An 18,444-nucleotide genomic window follows, 5' to 3' on the forward strand; every position below is an offset into this window, starting at 1 on the left:
CTCACACAATGTGTACACATGTTGGTGATGAGAGAAGTGGAAAGACACAGGGAACACAGCTGGGACCAATAGACATAATGACACAGAGGAAGTAAGACAGAACACGCTGAATGCGGGATGAGAGACTGTCAAAATAAAACAGGAAACACTAACTTAAATGCGGCTTGACACAGGGCCGGGAGGAAAGAGTGCAATTGGGAACATGACAGAGTGAGGGGAGGAAACATAAAGAGGGAAACATGGAAACAGTTAAGGGAGACGAGGCAGAGAGGGAGAGAGAGACATGACTACCTGGGGAGAACATGCACATGACTGACAGGGGAGACATGGAATGAAACACATGAAGGGGAACATGGGAAGAGAAGAGAAAAGGGAGACGAGGCACAATGGACCTGGAGAACGAGGAACACAAACACAAAGACGCAAAGGGAACCTAACAGACAATAAACCATGAGCTGCAAAGACAAGAAAAACTCAAAACATAGAAATAACTTAACTCAAAGGAAAAGCTGTAGAACCTAAACAGTCTTTATAATACAAAAGTCACAAAAAACAATAATAAACTCATGAAGGGAGTCAAAGGATATAATGATTCATTTTTTTATGAGTCACAATGGACAATATGAAACAGAACATTGCTTTTATATTCATATTCTAGGTATATTTTCCTGATAATTTTCCTGTATTTTCATTTTTTGTAACATTTTGAATAAATGATCATTCACACCGTGAACTTGGGGATGATTTTTGTGGACAATCAGTCTACTTCTTCCTCTACCATTCATTCAGACTGGTGATCTTCAAGTAATAAAATGTGAACATAGCAATGAACCACCTTCGTCATTCTCTCATGTTGAAGTTTTTTTTCCCTGTTTTTGTCTGTTAGAAAAAGTTTCTTTGTTTTAATGGACTTTACAATTATTCTCAAAGTCTCAACTAGGAATGTGTAGTGCCAATTAGGACTCCAGGTAGAAAGACATCACACTTTGTAACACCATTATTATCTCAATTTAGTTGATTTGTGGCATTTAAACTAAACTAAAAACAGAATGGAAAGCAAACAACCAAGTAAGAAATGCAACGTGAATCTGCCTTTTGACATTTAAGCTGGAAAATTTCAAAATATCTTGCCTCAAGCAGATTTTATTATCTTTGATATTTAGATTGCTAATTGCAGCAGGATGATTATAGTCTAACATACAAAAAAAAAACCATCACGATCCTGTAAGAATGGACTAAATATTAAAATGATGTTCATAGCCAATTCTGATTATTGTTATTGTTATTTGTTTGTCATTTGTAATTTTTATTTATTATATATCATATGTGAATAAGAGGTTGGAGTCTGTGTACATGTTGTAAACATTGAAGTTTATAAAAAAAAAATGATAACATAAATCAGACTGTTAAATAAAATCTGTGAAAAAATTGTAAGAGTTGACCTTGGGTGAAAATCTGTGTACAGATACAAAGAAGTAAACTGTAAAACTCTCAGAGTTCCCACACTGTGCAGCTGAAGTTACAACTATGGATTTTAATTACTGTTCTTTAAAGTGCTACAGAATCTGATTAAACCCACATGAACTTGTGTGGTTATGAAATTGAAAATGTAACATGACTTACAGCTGAGATAAATTCAACTGAACCATCTGCCCTCTGATTGAGTTTGATTCTGGTTTGTGCTGCTGTTTAACCACACCCATGTGTGCAGATTGGGTCAAAATGTGTGAGTGTGTGTGGGTGTCAGTGTCACTGATACAAAGAAGAAAAGGTGTGTTACATTTGAATCTTTTTTCTGCACATGCACAAAAAGGAGATATATTTTTCATTTTTACAACAGCTTCTTCTCTGTAGCAGTGAAAGCTTATTGTACAATATTACAGAAAAGATAACTAGAAAAGCAAACGTGAAATAATAATAAAAAATAATAGCTATGATATAATACAACAGATTTCTTCCCTGCTAGAGGAAATTAATGATTTTAAAACTAACGTGGCTAAATTTCAACAGTAAGCCCCACAAATCTTTTCCACTTTGCTTAAAGATAACACAGAGATCTAAAGGGCTGATTGATTTAAATAGTTCATCTCATAAGAAAGTCTCGTGACCTCTTACAGTGGTGCTTGACACACCACTAAACATAGTGTAGTGTAATAGCACATTGGGGCCGGCACAGTTAACCCAAAGAGCAATCATTTCCTACCCTTTCCAAATCATTTTAGTGCCTAAAACTAACCAGCAAGTGAAAGTAAAAATAGAAAGGGGAGAAAAGGAAAAAATTCAACAGCATGTTCTGGCAACCTCTCAGCTCAGTTAAAGGTGCAGGTCTGCCGCCTCACACGAAGAGTCAAGCAACACCCGATATATAAGGAAAACATTATCATTTGAGGTGAGAGAAATAATGTCCAACTCCTACGTCCTTCACTGTGAATACAGATGTAAACCCCCCCCCCTCAACACTCAGTCCATAACTGCAGCAAACAAACATGCCAGTGTATGTTTGACTCTGCTGTTTAGTATAGTGACTGCAAGCATTGACTGATTATGTGCTGTATTCTTTTGGATGCTTAGATTTTTTTGTTTCTGCTCAGCAGTTTATCGCCAACGCACATTTCGCTCTGCTGATACCAAAAAAATGATGGTAACCCTTCCTTTCACAGCCTCTGAATAACTATTTGCTTCATAAATATATGTAAAAAATAGCATCTTGTCACTCAATTAGTACTGTATTAAGAAGGCAGTATAGGTAAATCTAGATAAACTAATGGAAATACAAGTACTGTGTACTTGTGACCAGGTAACTCTTATTTAATTATTTCCCTGTTACAAACATCTTATATACATTATATACTCTTTCCTGAGTTTGGTTACTAGCCGCTATGATGATAACGGTAGTGAGGTTTTCAGGTAACTCCCCAATAGTACACAATATTTTACCTCATATTTACTAGGTAACTCCTTAGTAATTAGTGTGCTGTATAAAGAAGAATGCCTCCCTACATGTGTAATCTGGTTACCTACGTTCCTGTTAACTCAGTCGGTGAAACCATGACAATGAAAGTACTTAATGCAGCAGCAGGTGGAGCTCCTAATCACCTTTAAATAATGTTTTTTGCACATCTTTTAACATTAACATTAAAGCAGAGATCATATTTGAAGTCATTCATGAATAATACACTCTGAGGAACACTGTATGATAATCCTATTCATAAATCTTTAAATTAGTTCAGATTAATATAATAATATGCTTATAAAGCAATTATCTGGGTAAAAATAAGCATTAATGTGGAAATTTTCATTTTTTTCCACAAACAAATCTATAATTCAAAGTTCCATCTGCCTGATCTCACTTCATCTCTGGAGGACTGCAGTTTCACTCTGACAGCAAACTGGCAAAAACAAGTGCATAACACAATAAACAGGGAACATTTTGTGATTAAAATAGTGCTCACCGTTAGCAGCAGAGTGCACCTGAGCCCATCAAATAGTATTTTCTCCACAGTTCCTGTTAGTTTCTTCTTTTAGAAAAGAAGGGCAGCTGTGACTTTGTTATGCAGAAGAAACTATGTGAATCTTTTATGGTGCTTGCAAGAAGTTATAATAGAAAATGGAACACTGTTCATTTATCGCACCGGAAAACTAATGCTGTGCCTGCATTCAAAAGCAGTGAAATTGCTTGTTGCAAATCACCTTACGTGTCTTTCCCCACTCTTCCATTCTGTAGGCTGCAGGAACATCTCGGTGTTGGTGAACTAAGCAGGCTTCATAATGAGCTCTGTGTGCTTGATGGGAGTGACACAGAGATTTAGAGGTGCTATCTCCTCCTGAGATGGACGGAGTAGATGTGTTCATCATGAAAGTGACAGCCTGAATCTATGGAGAGTAATGGCATGCCCCCGCACCACTGTCTCCAGTTGTCTCGTGAATTTATCATAATCATACTCTCTCTCTCTCTCTGCTGTACTATACTGCTGCGTCAAAGGTTTCCATAGATCTCTGTCCATTTTTTTGTTTTTTTTAACGGTCAGCATCCTTCTGACATTAAAAAGGACATTTGTCAGAACTTGTACTGGTACATTTACTTTTTGAGCTGGATATTTTTGCTGAGTATCGATTGCTTTTCATTAGGACGTGCATGTTAATGAAGTGTAGTGAGCAAAGAGTGCTAATTACCGCAGCCATCCATTAGCAAAAGCATTCAGGAAAGCTGATCTCTGAAACTACGAAGAAATGCATTTAATGAGCCTCATTCGTCTTTTCCGCACTTGTTACTTTCAAATCAATAGTAAAAATGGCTCAGTACATCTCAGAACTACAAATGGACGTCTATCATCATGGAGAAAAACCAAACTGTCTTTCTTGTCGCATGGTCTTTGTTAGCAGTTGGTAAGCTCCGTTTATGAAGACCTACAAGCTCCTCTGATTAGTGACTCTGTTTTGATGGTGTTTTTAGTAGCACAGCTGTTCAGAAGCAACTGTGTGAACTATACTGCAAATGAGAATTGACAGTCTAGATTTTTTTAATATATTTGTTTAACCCTTGCCTTGAGAGTTTTTAAAAAGCATTTTAATAGTTACACTGCAAATGCCTGCGGCAGTTGGAGGGCACTGTGCTACTTTGTTATTTACCATCTAACAAAGCTACCAAAAAGGAGAAGAAAAGAAAAAAATAGTTTGCACAAATTGGAGTGAAAATGTAATTTGTTCAAAATAACTGCTGCCTTAATCAAGCCAACTTTAGACTTCAGTTATGGCTGACATTATTGCTGAAATGTTAGATTTTCCCGTCTCTCCTACATCTACCTTTCAGATAAGGGAGCCTAGTGTTTCTCTGCTTTTAACAAGCAGCTAGATCGTCCTTGAGGCATTTCATAGAGGCAAAAACAGAAGGCACCAAAGAAAAGGTGGTCAGGTCACTGTGCTCCAAAAGCCTCCACCCTGCCTGACCCTTTCAGGCCTTTCAAAATAGTTAGACCTCACCAATAGATGGATCAACTCCCAAAAAATCCATCACAAGGCTAAAATACACCAGTCATACTGGATAAAAAAAGAAAAAACTGCACAGATTGTTCGACTTGCGCACTCAATTCCTCTAAAATACATTTGTGGGCTTTCCACAGCGTGTACGAACTGATATTTTGAACATTTTATACATCTTTTTAATTTCCCAGACATTTTCTTTTTAAATTTCCTCATGTCTCTGCAAACATATTAATGTACCATTATCATATACACAAGTTGTGACAACATCAGGATTAGTCAGGTATGAGAAAAGCATCATTTCATTTTTTATGCTTTTTTGTTAGTCTTGATTGAGCAGTAAACTCTACTACTGCGATATTCTAAGACAGCTAAAGGGAATTATTCACAAGTGGCAAGTAACCCCAGTCTGCTGAGAAGACACTACCACACAGCACATTCAAACACCTCCCTGCTGTCTGAAACAGTCTCTCCAAACATCCTCCCAACTCATGTGTCACCCCTGGCTGACAGCCTTATCAGGGAGTCATCACAGAGCTGTCACCTATGAGGGGCGTCTCCTGAATGATGCTGACGTCTTTTTTGAAGAAGGGGAAATTTCTTTTTTCCTTCTTGGGGAATTCTCTTTGGTAAAGAGAAGAGGAAAGTCCAAATTAAGAGTGAAGGCTGGTGGCTCCATATAACTGAGCTTTTACTGCAGGGAATGGAGGAGCTCTACAGCATTTATCATATAGCCCTTGGGTGTGCTTACTCTAATATTGTTATGCTAATGCTGCAACTGATTAGCATGCCGAGACACTGCGGTATTGGACCATTATCTCAGTGAATCCTAAATAAAACGCTCAGTGAGAGGATTTTCTCTGGTCATTTCTAAAATGCTGAATTGTGCAGTACTGAAAAGTGAAAAATATTTCTGATTTTCAAATGCATATATTATTATTATCAATTCAGTATTATTCCTGAGAGGGCTGTGCTTTATCCTTTTGTTATCTTCGATTATAAATGATCAATTAAAGATTATTCACACATTACATTCTGACACATTTATATTTGTAATGGCAGAATTTTCTTGCACAGCTAGATATCTGAAACCTTTAAATGGGAAATCAAATGTAACATTAAATTAGTATTTATAGTACACATTGTGGGGGAGCGGACTATTTTTTTGCTTACAGCATTTTAGTTAAACTTTGTGTGACATTAGTCATTAGTCCAGGGAGGGCTAGGATACTCTAGCACCATTACTACAGCAGCACAAAGTAGAAAAGCAGCTTCAAAACACCTACTAACAACTTCTGTCATGTGCTATCATCGTAGGACAAAGATATTGCTTTGAGAGGACAAGGTATCAGTTTGTGTGTAGACTGTAGACAAAGGACCCAACTGCAGAATATTGCAGGTATAATATAAAACAAAAGGAAAGGCGGGCTGATTAAACTTTCAAACATGATCCAAAAAGTCCAAACAGAGACATAAAAGATACCAGGAAAAGCAATTCACAAGAACATGCCACCAAACACTCAAGGTTATATAACAAACACAATGACAATGGACGCTTAGAGTACTGAAGACAGGAAAGAAACCATACTAGATAAAGTCTCGATCAAAGTAAAACTAGAAAAATCCTAAAAGACATAAAGCTAAACATGCATACAAGAAGATTTACACTAAACACGGAGACTGTGAGGAAACTAAATACAAGGGAAATAAACTCAAAATAGAAGCTGAAGCTAAATAAACACTCAAAATACAACATTTGCACTATAACAGGCACCCAAAACTATAAAGTGCAAATTAGACAGGAAAAGGTACTCAAATATAATATAATATAATATAATATAATATAATATAATATTATATAATATAATATAATATATACAGCTTTTTGTGTTGTTTATCATGCTAACAACATGAGATTTGTGCTTCTGTTCACTGGGATTAGTTGATGATTCTGCTGAGGGAATGTCCTGTATTTGACCAATACATCCACTGTAACCTAATCTTTATCCTTGTGGATAAATCATGTGTGGAACATGTCTACTTATTTATAAACTGTAAAATTCGGTCCCCAAAATCATCAAAGAAACATCAAAGTTCATTCTTCAGTTATTCAGTCTGTAACCTCGTTTCGGTTTACTCTCACTGCTCTCAAATATTTCCTCAGTTTTCCATCCTCTCTTAGTTTTTGTCAGTTTTTAAGTTTTCATTTATTACACATATCAGATTTGTGCAATACAAATCTATTCCTGAGACCAATTTGTTGTTTTCATATTTTTTTAAATGGTAACTGTCAGGCTTAAGTGCCACTAATGCAATCCAATCACAGCTCATGTTGCCCCAGAGTGTCAGCTGCATTGTGTGATAAAGTACTCTCATCATAGGTTCTATGACAGAACAGTAAAGCATTGTTCCCATTTCACTGTAATTTATCTAAAACTGAAAACCATCCCGTGTTATTGCTGTCACTGTCCAATTAAATACAGAGAATTTGAGGCTGCACAAGTATCACAGGTCTACAGATGAAGTAGAAGCACACTGATGAAAAGCAAATCATTTTTTTTAAACTGCAGCTATATCCTTGGTATAAACAATAACTAGTTGTCAACCCTTGGAAAACAAAATTATCAGCATTTTAAGTGAAAATCAAAATTTCTAGTAAATTCAGACTTCTCTGTTGCTTCAATAGAAAGCCAAAAGGTTTCATTAACTTTTCTTCTCCTTTGTGAATGAAAGCAGAATTACCAATTAAAGAATTAAAGCACTACCCTGCAATCAACAGTTCAGCTGCCATATCCCATTGGAGACTATAGTTTCCTTACCAAATTGAACTGTTTGCATTGTTGTCTTATTTGCACATAAACAGCATATATCACACTGTTATTAGCAGTCTCCAAGAGTATAATATTTTGTGGTGTGTTTTCTACATTAGTCTCAGAATGTGCATTTGCTGACTTCTTGGCTGCTTTTATTCATGAGAAAAATCACATTTTTTGTTTGTGTGTTTGATTTTTAGGTCTACCAGCACTCTTTCCTGGCATCATACCTCCTCTACAATCTATACACAAGGTAACATAGAAATAAATCCTAAATAATATAATGGGATGATTTCTTTTTCATTTGTACATCCTTTAAGAGCACCAGTGTCACACATATTAGGACAAAAATGTCAACATGCTATCTTTAACAGATGAATATACTCTTATATAATATAGGTTAAAAGTTAAACTGATGGGGCAGAGCTAATGTTCACTTCACTGAGATTTCAATGACAGTGTGTCAGTGATTGCTAGACTGATTTTGTGATACTTTTATCATTACCATTACATCAGGGAGGTGCGGGAGCTCAATCCTCCGGAGGTGTCTGACTCAGTGCTCCAGTTTGCTTCATGGGGTGTTCGGGGTCAACAGCTGGTAAGTGACTATAGAGTTTTATAAAGGTGACTAAATCTTAAAACAACCATGCTTGAATTATATTCTTAATCTCTTATTGATTCAGTGGTTGATTTAACTCAGGATTTATTCCCTTAGTTTTCATAGGCTTTCCCGGATGTTTGGTTTATTGGTTGTCACATTAATTAAAGCCATGCACTAGCTGTTCTTCCTGAAGTCCACCAAAAATGTAATGTTGATGTAAAACTGTTGTTAAAGGGTTTTATACACAGCCCCACACTTTCAGAGGCTCAAAAAAGACTGAATAACTGATTGATAAGCAGTTTCGTTATTCACTGAAACTCTCAATATGAGGTCCACAGGAATGTCAATGCAAGTTAGAGATGCAATCACTGGGCCAAAGAAACCTTAAATAAATCTGTCACAGAGATAGCAAAAATTAAAAAGTGATAAAATCAAGAATCTGGCTCATTATTTAAAACAAGAAATGGACACAACAAGGACCCCTTCACAACATCTAACCGAGTGAAGAACATTCTTGAGGAGGGAAGTGCAGCGTCTACAGTCCAGAGATACTTTTATGAATGGAAATACAAAAGGCTCCAAAACACTGGATACACTCAGAAACAAGAAGGCAAGATTAGAGTGTGCCAGAGAAAATCTAAAAGAGCCTGCAGAGTTCAGAAAGAGAAAACAATATTTGGAGAGATGAAACCAAGATGAACTTGTATCAGAATGATAGCAAGAGAAAAGTATGGATATGGAAAGATAAACAAAGCAAAGCAAAGGCTTCAAACTGGACACATTCAAAACCAATCCATTATTCGTTATCTATTTAACCACTGATTGCAACTCGTTAAATGTAACTTATCACACTTCATCTTCTAAGGTCTGCATTTATTCAGTATGCATCTCTTCCTCACCGACTGCAGCACAGCACAGAACATTCCAGCCTATAATTCTTTTCATCTCATAAATATTACAGTTAAACAAATGCATGCAAAATATTCACAATAAAATCCTGCCTCTGGAAAAACAATGCATAAATAAATCATCCTTGAAGAGTCAGAAATCACAAACTATATGAAATGTAATTTGATATACAAGTTTAAGCTTTTCCAGTGACCACCAGGAATGAAAATGAGCTATATTCCATCCCATCATGAATTTCTTAACATTGCTTTAGGCTTTAGGCACTTAGAAATAATTGAGACACAAATCAATTGTCAAGCTAAAAAAGGAAACGCAAACATAATGTCATTCATTTTCAGTCAGAAATGAAAAAGATTTTTTTAGTATCTCCATTTAGAATTGTTGCTTTTAGATCATTATGAAGTCAAAATTTTGATAAGTTATTATAGGGAAAAAAACACTGTAATTGGCTTGTTTTTCTCGTTTTTCTCTGTGAAGTCTAGCCCCAGTGCAATCAAAATATTTAGTATTTTGGTGTTTATTTTTGTATTTATTCATTTATATCAAAAACAAACTAACATTTTTTCCCAAAAAGTCCATTTTAGCTCCTTCAAATGTATATAGCTATGATTATTACTAATGATGAGATAGATCTCAGAGGGTCAAACTGTTAATATTTGTGGATTCAAAGATGCAATTAAAGCTATTCAGTCCAGAACTAAAAAAAACCAAAACAAAAAAAACCTAGAAATCCAAACCCACACAGTGAATGATGCAAAGCATCGAGCGCCAGGGGAAGGACACAGATGATTCACAGATGGACACAAATGAAGACATGGACTAAAGGGAAGGTTAGCATTATACACACACATACACACACACTCAGGAGGACTGAGTGAGAATCTGGAAGGAAAGCAGGCATGGTTGAAGATAAGACAATAGCAGGGAAAAAGTAAAAGTCAAACACGAGAGACAGCAGCAAACTATCAAAGCAAAGCAGGAAGTGGACACAAAGAGAAGGAAACTCACACAAAATATAATATAGAAGAACACTGGAGAGGCAAGAGTGATGTAGATTTTCTTCTTATTTCATGAATTAGGTTTTACAGGGTTAAGACATAAGATTAGGGCAAAGGTCCAAAATATAATCAACACAAGAATTCACCCTCAAAAAATAATAGCCCAAGCTCCAAATACTGGAATACAGAAACCCCAAACTTGAATCTAGTTATTAGGCATTCAAATCCTAAACCATCAGGACCAGAATATAAACTAGTTTTTGATATTTTATACATCACACGATGATGTAATCAGTGGAGAAAGTGATCAGCAAAAGAACTGAAAGATCTGTAAACAGAATGAGATGGAGCCCAGGCCTTTATGCATGCACAAAGGTGAAAATCAATGTTTAATTTGCAATCTACATAATATTGCTTTATCATTGCTGTAATTTATGCCACATATAAAATTTTCTTTGCTCAGCAGGGGAAAAAAAAACAAAAACAAAACAAAACCCTGAATAAAGATTGTTTGTGACTTGAGAGAACAGACAAACTACCCTTAAACCAAACAATTATTGTGAGGAGAAGTCAGTTTCACTAATCAAGCTGTTGCTGAAAGACATCTTGTTGGGCGACCGGAGCTCTCTGTGTGAGTAATGCCTCCAACGTGCAGTGCATCATGCACCGAATAATCAGTCCATTATTTTCTCCAGTGCAGACAAGGAAGGTAATTAAGCATTCGATAGCATATTTATCTCGTTTCCTCAGTATTTATACCTGCCCCCAGTGGAACCTGTTCACCAGGAAGCCCTGCAGCAGTGTGTCATGGTGCTAATGACAAAGTAGTATTCATTACTTATGAGCTCTCCCAGCATATTTATCTGTGTTAGATGAGCCACTCTCTGAGTGTGTTTTTATCAATGGACCGGTCGCAGTGATCCTTTACCTATTTGTTCAGTGGAGGTGTTCCATCACCTTGGCCCAAAAAGAAATTGTGCCATAATTTTAAAACTAGTACATGTCTAAAAAGCAATGCATCTTAAAATACATGAAATAAATCAAGCTTGGGGACGTAAATACAAGCTGGCATTATCTTTCTCTTGCTTTCATACATTATTGTATCTTCTCTCTTTTGTTTGTTTCTTACTACATTAACTTTTTTATTTCCTCTATTCCACAGGTGTACATATTTGAAAACAACATATACTACCAAATGGATGTTCAGAGCAGCTCGTGGAGGCTCACATCATCTGGGGAGGAGGGGGTTGTCTTCAATGGCATCTCAGACTGGCTCTATGAGGGTAAGTATGAGGCTGCAGGGTCACAAACTGCCACAGAAAAGTTTCTGCTTTTTAGTTCACAGCTACTATTCTGTAAGATTCTGCATGCCTCTTCAAGAAATCTTTGTAATGAAAGTACAAACACTAAGATAATTTTTTATGGACTACATTGTTTTTGTTTGATTTGCACCATCTTATCTTAATCTGCTATACTATACTTAATGTACTACTATCTTTTCTTTTTCTATTATTATCTTAATGTTAAATCCTAAACATATATTAACATCCTATTATAAGAAGTATGTACCATATCTCCTCATCAACAAGCAGGCCAATCGGAATGAAACGTTCCACAAACATTGTCAGACATTTTCCTGTTGTTGATGTTGTTGAGTTGTGTATTCATCATCCCCCTGCAATCAGCAATGCAATTTTGTTCGAGTCACCACTAAATACAGAATAAAGAATTTGAAAAGGCCCACAGATTTGGTGATAACTAGTTCAATTCACTCAAAGGACCTTCAGAGAACTTCTGTCCAGATCTTCTGCCACTTTTAAGCTTTATAGTGTTAGATTTTTCAGAGTTTCATTGTGTAGCTCTTTGCTGATGTTTTACATAAAATGTCTGTTAAAACATTTATTTTTAAGTGCTGAACAGACAGATATTACCTTCAGGAGCTGGTGGAGAACAAAAACAGTAAAAAGACGCTGAATTTCAAGCTCATTGGTCATCATGGAGAAATTATAGGAGAAATGGATGTGGTAACAATACGTATGCAGCTGTGAAAAGAAACCTCTATATGGGCAAAAGGTTCTTCAGATCACTGCTGATGAGATTGACATGAGGTAACAACAGAAGCAAACTGATTTTAGAAGTCCCTAACCTAAGTCTTCTGCAATCTGTCACGTATGCTGGCGCTGGACTCAAAAGGCAGGACTCTGAACTGTGCAATAAAACAAGTGGGTTTATTTACAACACCAGTGATATGTACATATATACAGTGGGCCAGGGAGAAGAGGGATCCAGGGATTCCAAGGGCAGGTACAGGGGTGGGAAAGGGGGAACACACGCTCACACTCCACTATGTACAATCCAAATCCAGATTCCACAATTCAATTCAATTCAATTCAATTTTATTTATATAGCGCCAAATCACAACAAAAGTCGCCTCAAGGCACTCCACACCGTCCACTCCAACACTGTGCTCACTCTGAAGAGTGAATGCTCAACTGGGAAGGGTCCAGGGAAGACAGGTTCAGGTCTATACAAGGGAGACTGAGATAGACATCAGAGAAACACTCAGGAACACAGGGAGATCAACAAGAGACTAAGCCGGGCTACACTAACACTAGTAAGTACAATGCTCCAGTGAGGCACACCACTCCAACTAGGCCTTAAGTATGGTTGGTGTTTATCAGCCGTGATGAGCCACAGGTGCATGTGCATGTCTGTGAAGATCATGTGACCACTGGAGGCAGGCAACACACCCCAGGACAGCCACTGGTGGATCATGACATAATCTTTTACAAAAATAAGCTTCTTTTCATATACAGACTTCAACTGCCCAAAGATCAGGACCAAAATGAGTGTTTTATTGTAGCGGATCTTGGATACAGTTACAGTTTAAGTTCAAACCAACCTGATAGGACTATTATCTGTGCGTTTTATTATTTGAGGTTGTTTTATTGTAAATGCATCCAAATAAATGCAAATAATATTTTTTTTATTTTTATGCAGTAATACTCTACTACTTTGTTTAAAGTCTCACTACTTTTAATTTAATTTTAAAAAGTTGATGTAAAAATCTGAGTATTGTGTACGTCACATTTAAAAAAAAAAAAATAACTCATTAAACTTCCATTTCTTTTGACTTGGGCTTTCAGATTTATTTTGGTTTGTCTTTGCAGAGATGGTGCTGCACACTCAGGTGGCCCACTGGTGGTCACCAGACGGCTCCAGATTGGCTTACCTCACCATCAACGACTCCCTGGTCCCTACAATGTTCCTCCCCCGTTTCACAGGCTCCCTTTACCCTAGAGGGAAAGAGTATCCTTATCCAAAGGTGGGACTCATAAAAGTCAAACTGAAGTATACACTATCTTTAATTATAAAATTAAAGGTAGTAAAAACGTATGACATCACTGCTCTGATGCTAGGCTCAGATGTGCTGTTTAAAAGACACATCCACGCAAAATAACATGCATTTAGAGTAGTTGGTACTGTATAACCAGCTGACTCCACTATAACCTGAAAAGAGGATAGTGTTACTTTATTGCAGCTATATTGTATCAAACCGGTGCGATCAGTAATACAACTACTGGCTCTCTCCTTAAGCTGATCCATAAAGGTTAGCGAATCCTTTTGTTGTTTAATTCATGCTTGCGCTGACTTGCTCCCTTTGAAGAGGGATGGCTGCAGGGATCTGTGGCACTGGGAGGGAAACGAGCATGATACGCTTCAGCAAGGCAAGTTAACACACCTCCCATCTCTTGATGTGGATGTTTAGCGTATCAAATGCCTTTTAGATGGGAGATTGGTTGAGGAAAACTGTCAGAATGAGGGTCATAAGGTGGAGGGCAACCTCATTTGTTGGTTTAGACCTGACCACAGATGGGGAGGAATGGAAGGAAGATGTCTTGTTAATGAAGCACTGCTCCTGATCTTAGAATTGCCCATCCAGTGAATAAAAAAAAACTACATTGACATTTTGTTGCTTACATCCTTGAGAGAGGTCAGAGTTGAAATATTATGGGACTAAATGAAGCAGAGATTTAATTGCCTTCTCATTCATTTTGTCTTTGGGAGCAGTGATGCTGCTCAGCAGTCTGACAGTTATACCTCTGGGTCAGTCACTCTGGGATAAATTTGTGTGGGTGTCTCCTCTGTGAGTGAATACATGGTAAAAAGCACACCCCAGTGGGAGTCCTTTATGGGCACATTATTAATAGTGACAAACTGTTCCACACTGCACCCTGGCCTATGCTAGATTTTCCTGACCAGCCTCAATGTGTGAACAACAGGGCCAAAACTATGCCCCAGAGATGCACATTGGAGATGCAGTATTAAAGTTGTCTGTCTCAAGAATTGTATCGTAACTCAGTCCACAATCGATGATAATGCTATGGTTTGTGTTTATAGGCATATAATTTAAGAGAAAAACGAGCCATTACGCAGCCTGTGTGGTCTGTTGGATTTTGGGAGTGTACGTTTCTGTACAAACAGGTCATTTCAGCTGAAAGCTAAGCAGCTCACAATAAAAATGTTTGCATTTATGTGTTGTTTTTAATATTCATCACCTCATTTTATCATGTTAGCATGCTTAAATTTGATAATTACATTAATAGTAGATGGCACAGTCCCACTCCTGATTTAATGAATCATTAGTCAAAACTCCTTAGCATCACATTTGAACAAATCCAAAGTATAAGTTTTTAATGTGCAGGGTTAAAGTTGCGATCAGGCATATTTTAACTGAAGCCACACTTTTTTTGAAATCACATGAGCAGTTGTGGTGCTCAAAGTATTAAAGCAAATCTCCTAAATGGGATATAAAATTAGAATTTGACAGAGGGGATTTTTGTGAGTGCTTGAACAGTTTAGAGGTAGATGTTGTATGCTTGAAGGTAAACCAGCATTGGTACAGTTGCATATGCAAATTTTGCTATAAGTATGGTTTGCTAATAGTTTCACTGCTAAAGGAACAAATAAAGTAGGTATCTAAAGTAATATATATTGGTCATTAACAGCTGCAAACAGATTAACAAGTGAAATTAATGTAACAAATATGATAGGATATAGTTCACTACTGTGAGAAATTGGCAACCACAACAGACATTATACTACCTCTTACCCTATGAGAGGAAGGGCTAAGCTACACCCACCTTCCAACTTGATATTTTATGGCCAGAATAGCCGGGGTGTTTGTACAGTGAAACCGAAAGCAGAATAGGGAGAGACGGAACTGAATCAAACTGAACAGGTACATGGGAAACATGAACCTGAGCAGTAGAAATAAAACTCTGTGACATGACTTGACGTGGAGACAACAGACAACCCAACAAGGAATAGAGGGAGATAGAGGACTTAAATACACAGAAGGGTAATGAGAGAAGTGGAAACAGCTAGGGAGACACAGCTGACACAAAAGTAAAACTAACACACTGAACACGGAAACACTAGACCTTTTCAAATGAAAATAGGAAACATAGAGAGACACAGACATGACAACCAAACTTGACAATAGGACGTGGAACACACAGACATGAATTACATGGCAGACTCGGGGAACGGAAAGGAACACAGGGAGAAGAATATGGGCAACAGATAAGGGAGACGAGAGGGAGAAGGAAACACAATGGGAACCTGCATAGACAAGGAGCTCACACATGACAAACAGGAAAAGACTCATGAAGACTGAGACATTGATGAAACATAGACTAAATAACACTTAACTAAACCCTAACGAAATAACAACACAAGAAGTTTGCATTAATGCAATCTAACATAAGAAAATCAAAAACACAAAATAAACTCAAAACGCTGGGTCACAGACCCAGCCCCAGACAGGATAAGTGCTTAAAAAATGGATGGATGGATGGTTAAAATGGTTAACTATGACTTAGAATTGCTAAACACAAAATTATAACAAGGCCACCTCAGCTAAAAACATTAAAGTTGTTGTTGAGGGTTTGGGGTTTTGGCTGAAGGGACCTTAAGATAAAAGACAGTTGGTAAGCATCTCTAAATATTTTGATTGCCACTGGTTACATAAACTATAAAGTAGAAAGTATATGAAAAAACATTACTCTTGCTAGTTTTCAGATGTGCTTATTTCATCAAATTACTGCTCTATCATGTTTTACCTCTATGTGGCAAATGTGATCAACAGAACAGGATGGAGTTTTTCCAAAAAACAATTTTATCTCCACAAGAACAGAAAGTGAAGGATTGGAGAAGCCATGAATTACGACAAATTACTGTCATCTTTGTGATGTGTTGCTTTGTATTTTTGAGATTTCCTTTGTCATATAGACTAATGAGCTCCATTTTTGAAGGATGCTTAAGTGAAGGGAAACAACTGACATGCCCAAGGGGCTGCACAGTATGCAGCAGAGCTTGTTGTCTACCTTTTTAATATTCTCATTGTATTCCCTTGTGAAGTCCTATTGGCATGAATGAAAGCATATAGAAATAGCAAACAATCACTCAGTGTTGACTCTGATCCTTTCATTGTGTGCAGTGTATTGTGGGTTTTTATATCAGATTTGATTAGGCTCCTGAATGTAATGATAAAGTTATGGTGTCTTCACTTCAGATGTGCCAAATCAATCCATCTGTCAGACTCTATGTCGTCACTCTGGATGGCAGCGCTCTCACAACTGAACTGAAACCTCCTGACAGTTTTGAGAAAAGGTATGACTTTACCCATTTTTTGGACATAAACACTAAAATTTTGATGATTTGGGCTTGTTTTAGACACCATTTGCTTGTCTTCCCTAGTGAGTTCTACATTACCATGGTGAAGTGGGTGACAAAAGAGAGACTGAGTGTGCGCTGGGTCAATCGAGCTCAAAACATGTCTATTCTTTCACTGTGTGATGTAACACAAGACATCTGTACAAAGGTTAGAAACCTAATTATCATTGATAATTCCTTAATCTTCAAAAATATAGTAAATATATAGAGGTTTTTATAACCTGATTTATCTTTTCAATTCAGAAACACGTGATGACATCGGACAAGTGGCTGGATCGTCAGGTGAGAGCTTTAGTCACTGACATCCTAAATAGTTTTTTTTTCTTCATTTTGTTTGTAAGAAATGCTTTTAAGATACTACTTACTCTTAATTTTATGTTATGGGACACATATATTTTAATACTAACGTTTTGACATCACAAGATAATTGTGCTTAAAAAATAATCAGCTATATATAGCTGATTGTATATACATCAGCTAACAATGCTTTGTATTTAGCTTGCAAAGATTAGAGGCATTTTCTCCACCCAGTAACGAGTGATAACCTCATTCATTTCCCTTGGATTGAGACCTCAACGAAGAGCTAACAGTCGCTCTTTCTGACCTGTAGAAAGAGCAGCTAGGGTTGTGCTTAGCTTCTATGTGGTTCTTTAAAATATGAAGTAGCAACTGACAGATATGGTAAATGGTAAATGGCCTGTATTTGTATAGCGCTTTACTAGTCCCTAAGGACCCCAAAGCGCTTTACATATCCAGCCATCCAGTCATCCACCCATTCACACACACATTCACACACTGTATGTATAATAATTTCTTGTCACCCTGACAAATACTTCCAGAATGTAAAGGTTGGGCTGCTATCTTGCTAGCTGACTTTGCTGACATCACCGTAGGAGTGGATACATTCCACTAGTACAGAAACTAGATTTTCTGTTCTCCTCTTTTGTCACAATAAAAATTAACCTTTTAACAGTGATACATTGCTCATTTGAATAAATAGTAAAAGAAAGGAATAAATATCTAAACTTATTGCACTGCACGGATCTTACTTAGAACCTCCAAACTGGTCACTGCAGACGGCTGCTCCTCTCCAGGCCTGGTTCTGCCAAAGGTTTCTTCCTGTGAAAGGGAGTTTTTCCTTCCCACTGTTGCCAGAACACTTGTCCATAGGGATTTATCTGATTCTTGGACTTTTCTCTGTATTACTGAAGAGTGTTTACCTTACAATATAAAGCTCCTTGAGGTAACTGTTGTTGTGATTTGGCGCTATATAAATAAATAAATAAATAAATAAATAAATAAATAAAGTGAATGGAAATATGGCAGATCAATGGGGACACAAAAAATGATAAGGTTGCTATATTGACCGATTCTCTTATAATCATTTTTTGTAAGATGACAAAAA

The 18,444-nt window shown here is 37.0% G+C and overlaps 1 protein-coding gene across 2 annotated transcripts in view; it reads left to right on the top strand.

Moving 5' to 3' along the window:
- Positions 1-18,444, top strand: part of LOC100709802 (inactive dipeptidyl peptidase 10) — a 137,229-nt gene that overhangs the window by 99,669 nt on the left and 19,116 nt on the right. For both annotated transcript variants that reach the window (XM_005456466.4, XM_019353158.2), the window contains exons 6-12: positions 7,994-8,046; positions 8,310-8,391; positions 11,464-11,584; positions 13,472-13,626; positions 16,879-16,976; positions 17,064-17,187; positions 17,283-17,321. In XM_005456466.4, the coding sequence (XP_005456523.1) occupies positions 7,994-8,046; positions 8,310-8,391; positions 11,464-11,584; positions 13,472-13,626; positions 16,879-16,976; positions 17,064-17,187; positions 17,283-17,321 (672 nt within the window). The remainder of the gene's footprint in view (positions 1-7,993; positions 8,047-8,309; positions 8,392-11,463; positions 11,585-13,471; positions 13,627-16,878; positions 16,977-17,063; positions 17,188-17,282; positions 17,322-18,444) is intronic.

Source organism: Oreochromis niloticus, linkage group LG16 (genome assembly GCF_001858045.2).
Source record: "Oreochromis niloticus isolate F11D_XX linkage group LG16, O_niloticus_UMD_NMBU, whole genome shotgun sequence".
Taxonomy (NCBI): Eukaryota; Metazoa; Chordata; class Actinopteri; order Cichliformes; family Cichlidae; genus Oreochromis; species Oreochromis niloticus.